This window comes from Microtus pennsylvanicus, chromosome 15, assembly GCF_037038515.1.
Source record: "Microtus pennsylvanicus isolate mMicPen1 chromosome 15, mMicPen1.hap1, whole genome shotgun sequence".
Taxonomy (NCBI): Eukaryota; Metazoa; Chordata; class Mammalia; order Rodentia; family Cricetidae; genus Microtus; species Microtus pennsylvanicus.
In genome coordinates this window covers 57,862,121-57,876,809 of record NC_134593.1, presented here as the reverse complement: position 1 = coordinate 57,876,809, position 14,689 = coordinate 57,862,121, and the positions used below count along the sequence as shown (strand labels likewise).

General features: G+C 34.8%; 1 protein-coding gene across 14 annotated transcripts in view; it reads left to right on the top strand.

Annotated features, from left to right (window-relative positions):
- Positions 1-14,689, top strand: part of Rbm26 (RNA binding motif protein 26) — a 70,425-nt gene that overhangs the window by 27,414 nt on the left and 28,322 nt on the right. For 3 of the 14 annotated variants that reach the window (XM_075949944.1, XM_075949943.1, XM_075949935.1), the window contains exons 7-14: positions 651-890; positions 1,288-1,458; positions 1,779-1,934; positions 6,765-6,876; positions 7,922-8,081; positions 9,200-9,364; positions 9,932-10,063; positions 11,193-11,264. In XM_075949944.1, the coding sequence (XP_075806059.1) occupies positions 651-890; positions 1,288-1,458; positions 1,779-1,934; positions 6,765-6,876; positions 7,922-8,081; positions 9,200-9,364; positions 9,932-10,063; positions 11,193-11,264 (1,208 nt within the window). The remainder of the gene's footprint in view (positions 1-650; positions 891-1,287; positions 1,459-1,778; positions 1,935-6,764; positions 6,877-7,921; positions 8,082-9,199; positions 9,365-9,931; positions 10,064-11,192; positions 11,265-14,689) is intronic. The other 11 variants (XM_075949946.1, XM_075949937.1, XM_075949936.1 and 8 more) reach the window with 10 other exon arrangements.

The window sequence follows — 14,689 nt, the reverse complement described above, 5'->3', positions numbered from 1 at the left end:
AATATTAGAAAGGACAGATTAGCTTTTTATCACTTTATGAATTCCATAATGTCATTTCCCATTAGGTCATTGCTACTAACGCTTTAGATTGTGTTTATAATGTTGGAGTTACCAAAAAAGAGTAAATACCATTTGAGTTACCATTAACTCAAGTAAGTACCATTCCTTTCGAGGAATCTGCTCACTTGAACATTTTTGATGAAATCATTTTTATGACATCAGTGATTATTGAAGTATATGTAGGACCTATGAAGTAAACACATCCTATGTAAGATTTTTCAAAAGAATCAGACGTATGGATTTAATATGAAAGATTTTGTTTAGTATTGAAAGCAGAGTTGCAATATGTTTTTGGTGTAAAATGAGAGACTTAAGTATTAAGTGTGTTATCTAATGATAAATAGGAAGTTGCATGTAACTATATTATTTTATTTATTATGCTTATTTAAATTTTCTTTTCATTTTGTATGTTAGGCATATTATTAGTTGATAATCGCTTATATTACTAGGAATGAATAGAGCTCTTGTGCAAGTGTAAATTATAATTTTGCCCAATACTAAAAATACTCGTATTTGCTGTTTGGTAACTCAGAGATAATTTGTATTTCCAGAGCTTTTCACATTTATTTTTAATAATCCTTTACTTTCAGAAAAGGGGTTTTGTATGAGAGGAGACATGTGTCCTTTTGATCATGGAAGTGATCCAGTAGTGGTAGAAGATGTGAACCTGCCTGGGATGCTGCCTTTTCCAGCACAGCCACCTGTTGTTGAAGGACCACCTCCTCCTGGACTGCCTCCACCTCCTCCAATTCTTACACCCCCACCTGTGAATCTCAGACCCCCAGTGCCACCACCAGGTCCATTACCACCCAGTCTGCCACCTGTCACAGGTCAGTAGATTACGTTGTTTCCTAGTATATATTGCTTACTTATAGTCTTTTATGAAATTAGTAATTTCATACTTGTTTTTGTTAATAATTTCTAAAGTAAACCTGGTAGAAACGAAGTATTCTTCCCCCACTTGGATACCATGCACAAGTCACCTTTCCTATAAACTACTTACTGTGATTTGTAACAGCCTGTGGCTTGCATACATTAGGATAATGTTCCCTTGCTTGTAGGTCTTTATAGTTTACAGCAAACTTTTGGAATAAATTAAAAAGAATATTTACTGTAAAAAAGTTAACTTACTTGTAGGAGTTTATTCTTTATAGAAAACATTTTAGTTGATAAAAGAGCATTTTAGGTTTGAATGTATAATAATTTATTTTATTTGTTTGCTTTCAGATGATATTTCTTATTCTTTGGTTTTGACAGGACCACCTCCTCCACTCCCTCCTTTACAGCCATCTGGCATGGATGCTCCACCCAACTCTGCAACCAGCTCTGTCCCCACTGTAGTAACAACTGGCATTCATCACCAGCCGCCTCCTGCTCCACCCTCTCTCTTTACTGCAGGTGCAGTTTTGGTCCCCTCTAAATTTGTAATGTAAAGCTCTGCTTTAAAACTACCTAGTCAGTTAAAAATATGGGAAGAAATTTCTCACTAAAATTATACAGTGTGAAGTGGACTTGATGAATTAATATTAAATCACTCAATTAAGATCTTTTGGAGGACTTCTATTAGTAACTTTTTTAATACAACTCTGTCATATATTTCAAACACATTAGTTTTATGTTTTTTTTAAACTAATTATAAGTTATGCTTTTTGTTTTTTCTATTATCACTGTTTGAAAGTTACCAAATGTTTTTTTTTATAATTGTTGTTTAATTACAGTTTTTGTGTTACCAGATACATATGATACAGATGGCTACAATCCTGAAGCACCAAGCATAACAAACACTTCCAGACCTATGTATAGACACAGAGTGCATGCGCAAAGGCCTAACTTGATAGGACTAACATCAGGGGATATGGATTTGCCACCCAGAGGTATTATGATCAATCTTTTCTTATTTCACAGCATTAATGATGGAACAGCAGGATGGGGTTTAGCTTAGTAGCAGGAAGCTTGCTTATCAAGCACAGGGTCCCCTGCGTTGATCTCTAACAAAACAAACAACTGACAGAGAAAGGAGGAAAGCTTAAGGAAGGGATGGTGGTGGTTTGCTCACTTGGTTTTCTGGTCTGTCATGAGTTCCATATTTATGAAATTCCCCCAAAGTACGTTATGTCTTACGAAACTTATTGTTTTGTTTCATGTGTGGTCTTTCTGATTCACTTAAACCAGAGAGTTTCAACCTGTGGATTGTGACCCTTGGACAAACCTATATCTCCAAAAGTATTTACATGACAACTTATAACAGTAGCCAGATTACAGCTATGAAGTTGCAATTAAATAATTTTATGGTTGTTGAGGTCATCATAAAATGAGGAACTGTATTAAAGAGTCGCAGCATTGAGAACATTGATGAGAGTAAGATAGAATTCTTTGTCTTGACGTCTGTCCTAGTTTAGATAATGGAATTATCTAAAACTTGCACTCCATATGCAGATTTTTTGTATACTTGACATGTTAAAATTTGATACTTTAGCAAAAGGAAATATGGGCTAGCAGTTAATTCATCTTTCAAATTCTAGGAGAGACAGTAAATTATTAAAAACTAGTGTTTAGCCTGAGCCAGGCCACAAAACTTCTTTACTAGCGTCAAGCTGTGACAGTGGTTCAGTATGAAACAGTATAGCACTTACAGATAACATGATAAAGGAGATGAAAGATTGTTAGACAAAATATTATGGTGGCGGAAAGAGGTGTTTTATTTTAATCATATCATTTGAAATTTGCATTCCAGTTTTTTTTCTTTCTGGCTTATGTAGAGTAAAAGTATTAAGACTTTTCAGTTGCATATAAATGCCCAACTTAAATAATAGTACTTATGTGGAGTAGTAAATTTAGGATTGCTTATAATTTGAGGTTTTTATTATTTATTGGAATTTGTCAGATTCTGAATATCTACTTTGTCTATTTGAAAAGCATGTGTGGCAGGATATGAAGAACAATCTAACTCAAATTTATATCCTCTGAAGTATCACAGCATCTGTTCATATTTGCCCTCTTTGAGAACCTTCATGCATGTTTCTCTCCAATGCACCATTAAATTCTCTCTAAGATATTCAATAATTAATCATCAGTGATAGCAGGAAAGCAAGTTTTCTTTTTTTAGTTGCTTCTATAAATGAGACATATACATTGCATATAATGGGAAAGTAGACCCTTCAGATTATAGTTGTTAATAATGTTTACTTATCCTCTGAATTTCTCTCCCACCCTGGTTAGTATACAGGAGTCTTCTTTCTTTCCTTGGGTCAGTTTAGCACTTAGAAAGAAAAACAATAACTTTTAATTATGTATTTTTGTCTGTGGGTTTGTATGTGAATGTAGGTGCCCAAGCAGTCCAGCAGAGGGTGTTATTTCCTCTGGTGTTATGAACTGCCTGATGTGGGTGCTGGGTACTGAACTCAGGTCATCTGCAAGAGTAGTACTCCCTTTTAACTGCTGAGCTCTTTGTCCAGCCCTATATTTTCATTAAAAGTCCTATCAATAGTCTTTGCTGTTACTGGTAACTACTACTTCACTCATGTTTTGCTTCTTTTGTTTGGCATAAATGTATGCTGCTATGGGTAATAATATTTTAAACCCTGTTCAGTGCCAGACCGATTTTTAGTTTTGATTGAGAGAAGGAAGAGAAATCAAATCCTTTGCATGTAAATTTTATGACATAGCCATTGGCATTATGGTAATTTCAGCTCTTTGAATAATGTTGCAGGATACATGAATGAAGTGCTCTTATTGAGAGATGAATGTACACTGCCTTTTCTCATAGTCATAATTGTGTAATGATTATTTTAATATTAGTTAGATACATCATGTTTTTTGTGTGATAATTTAGAAATGCATTTTTTACTTTTAATTTGTCAACTGATTTAGCAAACTGTTTAAATTGAGGATTGTTTATATGAATTTCATGTCTTTTTTTCAGTCCTTTCTTTTCATCCCAATATGTTCTTTTCAATCCCCATTTTAGATTTCAAATTTCTTGTTCTGGATTGTGACAGTTGTGTGAAAAGCTTGTAGTGATATGAATTACTTAATTACTATGCATTTCTGATAGCCTGAACCATGGCATTAGTTTGTCATGGGGGGTATTATTTGATAATTTGACTTAGGTTTCATACTTTAAATCTTGATATGAGGTAATCATTAAATAAAACATCTTGGGCACTTTTTATGCTATGGAATTCTAATATAAAAATGACTTCTTTGTCCTTGAAATTATTTTTATATTTCTAAGGACAAGAACTGGATAGATGTTCCCACAGGTAGATATAGGCAGGAAGAATTTAATAGCTTAAGGCAACTATCTGGTGCTGTTAGTTTTAACCAGAAATACTATAGAACTGATAATATTGTTTGGAAATGTTATATATAGATGATTAGATGCATTTGCTAATTGCATATCATGAAATACTTATTTCTTTGTTTATAATGCTTATTTTCAAGTAAACCTTAGTGAAAATGAATCTGAAAGAAAATAGAGGTGTAGCAAATGTGCCAATTACTGGGTGAAAAACACTTTACTGTGTTTCTTAGTTTTCAGATAATTGAGGTTTGTTTTAGTGGAAAAGGGTATTGAATAGCTTAGAGCTTCTTCAAACGAGCCAATGAGCTAAGTGCCTACACTAAGGGACTAAGTACTCTTGGAGAACTGGTCATGTGAGTGCATTCCTACCCACAGAAACCACAACTTGCACTTTGATCACCACTAACTCCAATGCCATCTTTTCCCACTGAGATCAATATGACATGACATTTGTACCAACAATTCATACAGTACACTAATAAGTTGGTCAGTGAGAGAAAGGGAACAGTTTAAAGCATATACAGTTCACACTTCTAAGAAACTCAACTTTGTCTCAAAAAGGAAGGAGGTGTGGAAGTTCACAGGAAAGTGAAGACAATTTGAAGAATTTTAAAATAGGTGATAGAACTGGTCTAGGTTAGCAGTCGTGGGAACTGAGATTTTGACAGCATGGTTTACTAAATGTGATTGGAAGAGTAATGTAAAGGCTGAAATCAAATACCAGTTTTTGTTTTGATAATTAGGAAGTGATAATAACATTTGCTACAAAAAGAATGGATTGGTAGAGAAATAAATTTTGTTACTGTTTAGTTATTATGCCTGTTAAGTCATCTGATTAGAAATACTTAAGTCTCAGCTTCCTGAAGACAGCTGACTGGAAATTACTTTGGAATCATAAATATGGAGGTAAAGAATAATAGAATGAACCACACTGACTCTTGCATGGCTGACTCACATGGAACAAAGAGTCTTTTCTGTTTATTTTCACATCCCTCCCCCATATTTCTGCCCTGCTCTCCACACACCGGAACTCCTGAGAAACACCGGGAAAGATGAATGATAGTAGATAAAAGGAGGACACTAGGGAGATAATGAAGTGAGATGAGGGAGCCAGGCTTACTAGGGACTGGAAACAAAAGGCCACAAACAAAAGGGATTCCTGAAAATCCAGAACTGGTGATACCTAAGAGGGGAGGTAATCAGCAGCAGCAAATGTCTCTTGGAGGCCAGTTAAAAACTGAGAAGTAGGACTGGACAAGTGGTTAAGATGTTAAAAGCACTTACTGCTCTTTTGGAAGACCAGGGTTTCATTCCAGTCGCAGCATCCACATGGTGGCTCACGTCTGACCCATCCATCTCTGCAGTCACCAGGCATATACACCATGTACAGTGTTCAGGCAAAGTACCCATACACAACTGGGAAAAGACTGAATATTCATACTCCTAAGTATCAAATTGTGACATCAGTTATTTATTTTTCTTCCATGAACAAGATAAGTCTAGTAATGTGAACAGCTACCAATTTCCAGAGGACTAGTGACTGATTGGGTGTGGTAAGGAAGAAGAGATAGTCAGATGTAAATATCTCTTAGGGACTAGATGTAGGATATGTAGAGAGAAACTAGAGGAGTAAAAGGAGAAGCCCCTTTGTAAATATGGAGGAATATGAACTGTAATATCAGGTGCTGCTGATGTTCCAGTGTCATAGGAGAGTTAGAAAATGGAAGCAAGCAGCGGGGCTCCGAGACATAGATTGGAGGCTCTGTCTTTATGTTTAGATAGACAGCTAGAGAAAGCGGGAATTTAGAAGCCCAGGATAGACAACAAGCTATGTAAAAAGACAAGCTTGTAAGATTGCTTTAGCAGAATGTTTGTAAAATATTGGTTAATAGATGTTTATAATTCTCTAGCACTATATTCAATCTTGAATATTTCTTTTAAAATATATTTTCAATTATGTTAATGTTGCTATTTAAGCAGTATAATTGCAATTTGCTAGTTTGCAAAGGCAGTTTGATGTGTTTGAGCTTATAATTGTGCCTTTGATTTCAAAACTATGAATTTAAAGTCTAAAGTGACTTATTTCTATATGTTTTGGTTTATGATAAAAGATACAAATTGGAGGAGTGGCGTGGATTTTGCCTTTAAAAAAGTAGCCTATAGAACCATATTTGTCATGTGAACTTTATTGAGTCTTAGAGCTAAGTGTGAATTTAAAAAACTGCATCTGAAATTTTAAAATTTCCGAGGAGACTAAAATTCTCTTGAAATAATGTACTTGAATGTATATTGACCCTTTTGATTATAAAATATATTCATTTGGAGAGAAATGAACTCTTTCATTGGAGAAGTAGCTGAGATAAACACAAAAATATTAATGTCTACTTTTGTTTTGACACAGAAAAGCCTCCTAATAAAAGCAGTATGAGGATAGTAGTGGATTCAGAATCAAGGAAAAGAACCATTGGGTCTGGAGAACCTGGAGTTTCTACAAAGAAGACGTGGTTTGATAAGTAATTAAATATTAAACTTATTTAAATTAGAATTAATTCTATTAATAAATTTTGTTTTACATTGATTACTACTGTATATTATTATGACTATGTAGTCTTTTCTCTTAAAAGATACTGATATGTAGGCTGTCTTCAGCTACAATATTTGTTTTCTAGAAATTTATACAAATTGGTTTGGCAGTACAAAGCTTTTTTCTTAGAAAATAGTGGAGAACACAATTTTACGCTTTCTTCTTCCACCTCAGAAAGAAGCGACCCCTTCTACATGTTAGCTGTATTATTGAGTAGAAGCTGTGCACAGGATAGTTAGGAGCCCAGTGGCGTGGGAGAAGAATGTAGACGGTCTGGGTGGAGACTGCAGCATGTAGACACTTCCTTTTAGGAACTGAAAAGGGCTTTGGGGGTGGGGGGCGGCGGAGAGGCTGAAGAGGCACTGAATAGATCAGGAAGAACTTTGAAGAAAGGAAGAAAGTCAGTTTGACATTGCATTTAAACAATCTCACACATATAGGGAGATTAGGTCCACACCTAATAGTTCAATAGTTTTTATGTCTGATTTTGCTATTTAAGGGAAAAGGTAGCTTCATATATCACAGATATTATTTTATTTATGTGCCAAAGTATCATGTATATTTCCAATAATTTTGTTTCTTAAACTGGAGACAGGTTGAGGTGTCATATTTAAATCAAAAAGTAAAGAGTTCCTAAAATGAAATGCTTTTCAGTAAGCTAACTTGCAGAATAGAAAAAGATTTGTGTGTACATTTTGACTAAATGCAATAGTAGTACCTTTTTGATAAAAATAGTTAGCAGAAGATGAAAAGTGTAAGTAAAGAGGGATATGGTGTCCATAGAAGATAGTAACATTACAAATTTGGAAACTTGTTGAAAGTAAACTTAAAATTTCCTTATCAACTAGTACCTCTAGTTTTGGAGAAAAATTGATTAAATTAAGAATATCCATTTTACTTGTAAAACTTCTTTCTTTGTAGTAGTTGGAGTCAGCATTTAGAAATATATTGATTGACTTGATTTTTGTTTACAGACCTAATTTTAATAGGACAAACAGCCCAGGTTTCCAGAAGAAGGTTCAGTTTGGAAATGAAAATACTAAACTTGAACTTAGGAAAGTTCCTCCGGAATTAAATAATATCAGCAAACTTAATGAACATTTTAGTAGATTTGGAACATTGGTTAACTTACAGGTAAGAGGTGTGGAATGATACTATTGTCAGTAATTATTTAAAGAACTTAAGAAAACTTTATAGAGATTTAGAAAATTTGTTCAGATTATTTTACCTGTTACTAGAATGAAATACCTGAAGAGGGCTCATTTAATAAAGAAAAGAGATATTTTGTAAGATGAAGTAATGCTGTTAGTTTGGTCTCTGATGAGAGATGGTTGGGCTAGGGGGATTCAGTGGTCAGACTCACTCCCATACACCTTTGTCTTGTGAGAGCCCAGGGATCCCTGAGATCTTGTGGCTTAATTAGGATTACTGTTGCTGTGATGAAACACAATGACCAAAGCAATTTGGAGAGGAAACGGTTTATTCACCATATGCTTCCTTATCAGCCTTCATCATCAAAGGAGGTCAGGATAAGAACTCAAGCCGGGCAGGAACCTGTAGGCAGGAACAGTTGCAGAGGTCATGGGGGAGTACACGTTACTGACTTGCTCAGCCTGCTTTCTTACAAAAGCCAGGACCACCAGCCCAGGGAGGTCCCTTACTCGCAGTGGACTAGGCCCTTCCACATCAGTCACTTGTAAAGAAAATGCCCCACAGACTTGTGCATGGCCTATGGAGGCATTTTTCTTAATTGAGGTTCCTTCCTCTGAAATGACTTTTAGTATGTGTGAAGCTGACACAAAACTATCCAGCATAGCTTGTAAGGACAGCCCCTTTAAATGATCTGATAACCTACCCCTAGCCTCACTTCTTCAAAGATTCTCACCGCTTACCAGCACTGCTGGCACTAGTGGCTTGTTTTGACCTGTCTTTTTCTGGGAAACTAAAAAATGCCATGAAACTGCTTCCACATTGAAATCTAAATGATTATCCAGGCCATGGTCACTCGGATCTGGCCCCCAAATAAACTTTTCTCTTACTGCCATAAACAAATAAGTAAATAACCAAAGAACTTCCTCATGCTCTTTAGAAATAACTCTGCGTTGGCACGTTGTATTGATAGAATAGGTCTAAGGAACTGTTATGATAAGCTCCTTACTTACTTGGAAGGACCAGCATTTCACATCTTGAGAAATTGTCTAGAGCTGTGTATTCCTTTAGAAGTAAACTGTCCTCAATATGTTAAATCTTAGGTTGCCTATAATGGTGATCCTGAAGGTGCCCTTATCCAATTTGCAACATATGAAGAGGCAAAGAAAGCAATCTCAAGTACAGAAGCAGTATTAAATAACCGCTTTATTAAGGTTTATTGGCACAGAGAAGGAACTACTCAGCAGTTACAGACCACTTCACCAAAGGTAAGAGAAATTTGTGTGAAGTCTTCTTGTTTCTTGGGGACTTTTAACAGTTCTTAAACAGAGGCTTTTGAGCTATGAGGTGCCTGGCTTTCCTACTATAGAGACTTGACAAAGTTACTTATCCAGACTATTTTTTCATTAGCTTGTGAGGTTAATCCTAGTTTAGAGAATTATAATATGGTATGTGTAAAGCATCTGGAACATTTGCTGGGACGTAATCACTCATTAAGAGATGACTATATATCTTATAAGTTTATACTACACAATATCTTTGGAATTCTTTTTCTTCCTTTCACTTTTCTCTCTTTCTCTTTTTTAGGGGTTATAGAATAGTCTGGTTTCTCATTGTTAAAGCAAACAATGATGATTTAATTATTTTTCTGTACTTTTATAATTCATTTCTTACAAAGAAGATTTATACACTGAAAGAATTGAAAGATAGTTGAGTTTGATTATAAGCTACATTTAAACATTCTTTATATGGGTAATGAGTACAAAATCACCCTGGTTGGATTTTTATCTTCCTTTACTAACTAGCTTGTTTTTAATCTTTCCACTTGTTCCGAGGTAATACAGCCGTTAGTTCAACAGCCCATTTTACCTGTTGTGAAACAATCTGTCAAAGAGCGGTTGGGTCCTGTACCATCAGTTACTGTTGAACCAGCAGAAGCTCAGAGTGCTACTTCAGACCTTCCCCAGGTAAATAGAAGGTTTTATCAAGAAGTCTGTCAAATAGATTCTTATTCATTTTCCTTGGTAACTAGAATTTTGATGATGTATGTTCTACACAGAAATATGGTATTTATGTCTTTGAACTTCTCCTGTAAGTTAGTTTTACTGTAACATTTGCATTGTCTTCTGCTAGAGAATACTTAGGAGAAAGGTCTCTTTTTCACTTTGTGGAGTTTCAGTATACTAAATCTTATTTTTTCTATTGTCCTTTTGCTTAGTGTTTTATCTCCTAATAATTATGCAGTAGGGTGAACAGAAAACATTTGAGAAAGGAAGACTTACATCATCAGTCTACATGTGCTTGATGGATGATGATACATTGTTTTAGGAACTCACTTGCCCTGCTTAGAACTTTGCACCACTTACTACTGCCTGGATTCTCTTTATATATGTTGTTGCTTTCCAAATTCTGTACTTGAGCGACAGTTTTTTGTCTCTACACTCTCCGTCTCAGAAATTTAGCTTTTCTTTTTCTCTAGATGTTTTAAGACTTGCTGTACATAATTGGGTTAGGATGTAGTATCCTACTTAGCTAATAGATGCCATGGTAGATGCTCTTTTTGATAATTCCTGATGCATAGAGTAAGATAATAACATTCTATATGAAGGTTCAGAATGCAAATTGATAAGCAGTTACTTTTAAATTTTATGTAAGTAATCACTAATTATAGAGAATTTAAATATAAGCATATTTTAGGAATAAATGACTCTTGTTTTTAAGCTTATGAAGCAGGTTTATACTTTAAATGTTCACATCTATTTTTAAATGTGCAGACTTTCTACTTATTAATGTACAGTTCTAGGAAGGGACATTAGGAGGCAACTACTTGGACAGATTTTTACATTGTAATTTTTTTATGGTTAATATTAAGGACTTTTTGTTTTTCAACATCTGTTTCCTTTTTATCTTCTTATTCTTTTCCCTTCTCTTCTTTCTCCTTGTTTCTCTCCCATATTTTTTAAAGACCCAAGTTTCTGTGGCTAGTATTGTTATACACAAACTCAGTATATATAGCAGAATCAGGATGTTCAAAATCCCAACAGACTTAATTTTTGTTTGGGGAAACACTGAATATGTCCGTTTTAATCTTTTTAGAATGTAACTAAGTTATCTGTGAAGGACAGGTTGGGTTTTGTATCAAAGCCATCTGTTTCAGCAACTGAAAAGGTAAGAATAGCATGATGTGTTTGTCTTGGCTTCATAAATGTTTTCCAGGTGGCATCTTCATTTTTAATTTTTTTTTCATGGCTCCAAACTCCTGCTTCTTAATAGTATTGGTAGCTCTTACTCCTATTTGCTGAAAAAGAAAAGCCTAGCTACTTTCTTTTTTACATCAACATTGTAATACTTGCTTCTCTTATTTCTGTGTGCTCCATTCTTTGTTTTCTTTTATGTTTATTTTCTAAAGAGACATGCTTTTTAGTTTCAAAACTCTAGTAGTGTAATAGAAAGGGTCATGAGCTAGGAATATTATCAGAATTTGATCCCCAGCTCTCTGTTTACTAACTGCATGATAATTGGCAGTGCATTTAACGTTTCTCAGTCTTTTAACGTATTGGTAGGCTGGTGATGTGTGTCTTTGTTTACTTAAAAGTAGTCTATAAATGGGAAGGATGATCTAATTATTTTATTTTTGGCAGTTTAAAGTTATTGCTGACAGTTATCTCTTTAAGGCTTTACAATACACTTTTTAAAAAAGAAGGTAAATACAGATTGTTACAGCTGTTTATGGTTCTGTCTTTTGAATAGACAGACATAGGGTGTTTTGTTTTCATGTTGCGGTATTAGGGACTTCCCTGATAATATTGTTTTGTTCGAAATACATGAAACTATAGGATATTCGAACTGAATGATCTAAAGACCAAGTATAACCAAGCCCCAAAAGATTTGTGTTTCTCTGATTTTTAGTCCATGTTCTTTCTAGTCTGAAGGTTACAGTGGAAATTCATGATGAAAATGAATCAAGCATCTCCTGAACTGCCCTCCATTTGTACTTTAGAGTACTGTTTTTTTTTAAAATTATTATTATTTATCTTTGTAGTCTTTGACATTTCTAGAAATTTGAAACTCAGTTTGCATCAGGCCTTCCTCTTGGGCATCTCAGTGCCTAAAATGAATTATTTTCCATATAGAAGTTAATTTTAATTTCTAGTCCTCACCTCTAGAAGTGGTTGTCTTAAAACCTCATGGGCACGATGCATGTATTTATAGTCTACCACTTTTTCTCTACTTAAGTTTCCTGGCTTTTGGGTGCCTATTAGCAGGTGTCTTTGCCATTCTCCTCTTTAAATTTTACTTTGTTGCCAATGTGTCAATACCATTCCAGTGTCTATTATAGAAAATGTGAATTTATTGGCTACAGTTACTTTGTTTCATAAACAGTTCATAGACACCTCTGCCCTTGGTAGTTTGTCTCACTTTTGCTGTGCAATCTATATTATCTACATTAGGAATAACTTGTGTACTGTCTCTGACCTTCAACCCAAGGTTTCAGTCTTGTTCTCTTCCAGTTTCTTTTCTAGCTCACTCTTCTATTTTGTTTTTGTTCTATCCTGGTCTAGTTTTAGCTTCTTTGTAGTGCTTCTCCTGGAGTGCATTTACCTTGCCAATCAAATGTCCTGCCCTGGTGTCTAATATGCCAGTCTTAGATATTAAACTTATCATAGAATGTTCATTTTTGAACTAAAAAATGTTTTTTTGTTTTTTTTGTATTTTTGAGACAGGGTTTCTCCATAGCTTTTGGTTCCTGCCCTGGAACTAGCTCTTCTAGACCAGGCTGGCCTCGAACTCACAGAGATCCGCCTGCCTCTGCCTCCCAAGTGCTGGGATTAAAGGCGTGCGCCACCACCGCCCGGCCTAAAAGAATGTTTTTTTTTTTATTATTATTATTTTGGATATTTTTAAGACAGGGTTTCTCTGTAGTCCTGGCTGGCCTCAAACTCAGAGATCCACCTGCTTTTTTCTCCTGAGTGCTGGGATTAAAGGCATGAACCACCACTTCCCGACTTAATATATTTTTTTTACTCCGAGGTATATATTATCCTGTTTATAATGAAAGTTAACATTTGTATTTGGAATTTTTTAAAATTGGAGATTGTGTGGTATAACTGAGCTACATTTCATATAGACACTTTAGTTTTTCATTTAGCCATTGGAAATGACATTGAGCAAGTTCTCTTAAATTTTGATTTGATGTAGAGTTTTGCTAATATAAATCCAAAGATTGGTAGAATAAACGAAGCTTTTCTCTCCCATTATTTGTTATTTTCATTTTTAGTACATTGTCCTCCGAAGACTTTTTTCCCTGTTTTTTTTTGAGACAGGATTTTTCTATAGTTTTGGAGCCTGTCCTGGAACTAGCTTTTGTAGATCGGGCTGGCCTCAAACTCACAGAGATCTGCCTGCCTCTGCCTCCCGAGTGCTGGGATTAAAGGTGTGCATCACCACCTCCCGACTTCTTGGATTGCCGGAAAATTTGACTTATTTAAAAGATTGGCTGCACTTTCTGGGAGCTAGAGTTTGTAGCAAGATTGATTATGGATTGCAAATAGTTTTTCTTTGTTTAAAATGTTTCTCTGTAAGGTCATTAATTCCTTTATCATATATGGAAAATTAAAAAGTTGAATTCATGGAGCAGAGTAATGTTAGTAGGGCTCCAGGGTGAGGAAATTATGATATTTGAAGGTTATAAAATAATTTCAGAACATAAGTACAACATGATAACTTCAGTGAATAGCCATGATGTTAAGTGTCCTCACAACCAAAATGTGAGGCATTGCAAGTATTCAGTTTAGCCATATACAAGAGATACACAAATACACATCCATATACACACAATGTATTTATGGCAGTTGTAATTTTTTACTGTTGATTAAATTAAGCTTTTAAAAAGTACCTAATATTGTTGAGAAGAATCTTCAGAATGCTTAAATGAACCTTTAAATCTTGTTCTTCTCACAGATCTCCACTGGCCAGTGCTGTAGAATGCATATCTATGCTGTTAAGTAATATTGTAAATAAACATTCCACTTTATTGAATAGATGCATACTTAATCAAAAACATTAAGTGTATTAATTTTCCTGTATATATAGTACCTCAGATACTTTTAAAGTTAACTGAGTTTCTCTTTTCTGCTTTAAATACCTGCTAGAACTTCTTTCTTTAACGTGTTTACATTCTTTTATATTAAATTTCAGTTTGAACATTTTAAAAATGAAGCTTAGATGACTTCATAGTAATCCTAAATAGTAAATAATTTTTTTTTTTTTGCAGAATAGTCTTTCCCTCCCATCCTTAGCAAGAAAATGTTTGGTTTTTCCACGACCTAGTACTAGTATGGGTGATAATGTTGTATGTAAGAGACAGAGATGTGAGAACTAGATAAACAGCTCAGCAGTTGAGAGTACTTGTTGGTCTTGTAGAGGACCCAGGCTCGTTTCCCAGAACCCTTGTAACTTCAGAAGGTTTAGGGGATCTAGTGCCCTCTTTTGAACTCCTTGGACCCCAGACACACATAATGCATATATGTAACATACTGGCAAAACGCAAATACATATAAAATAAATCTAAATGAAAAAGAAAGAAAATGTGT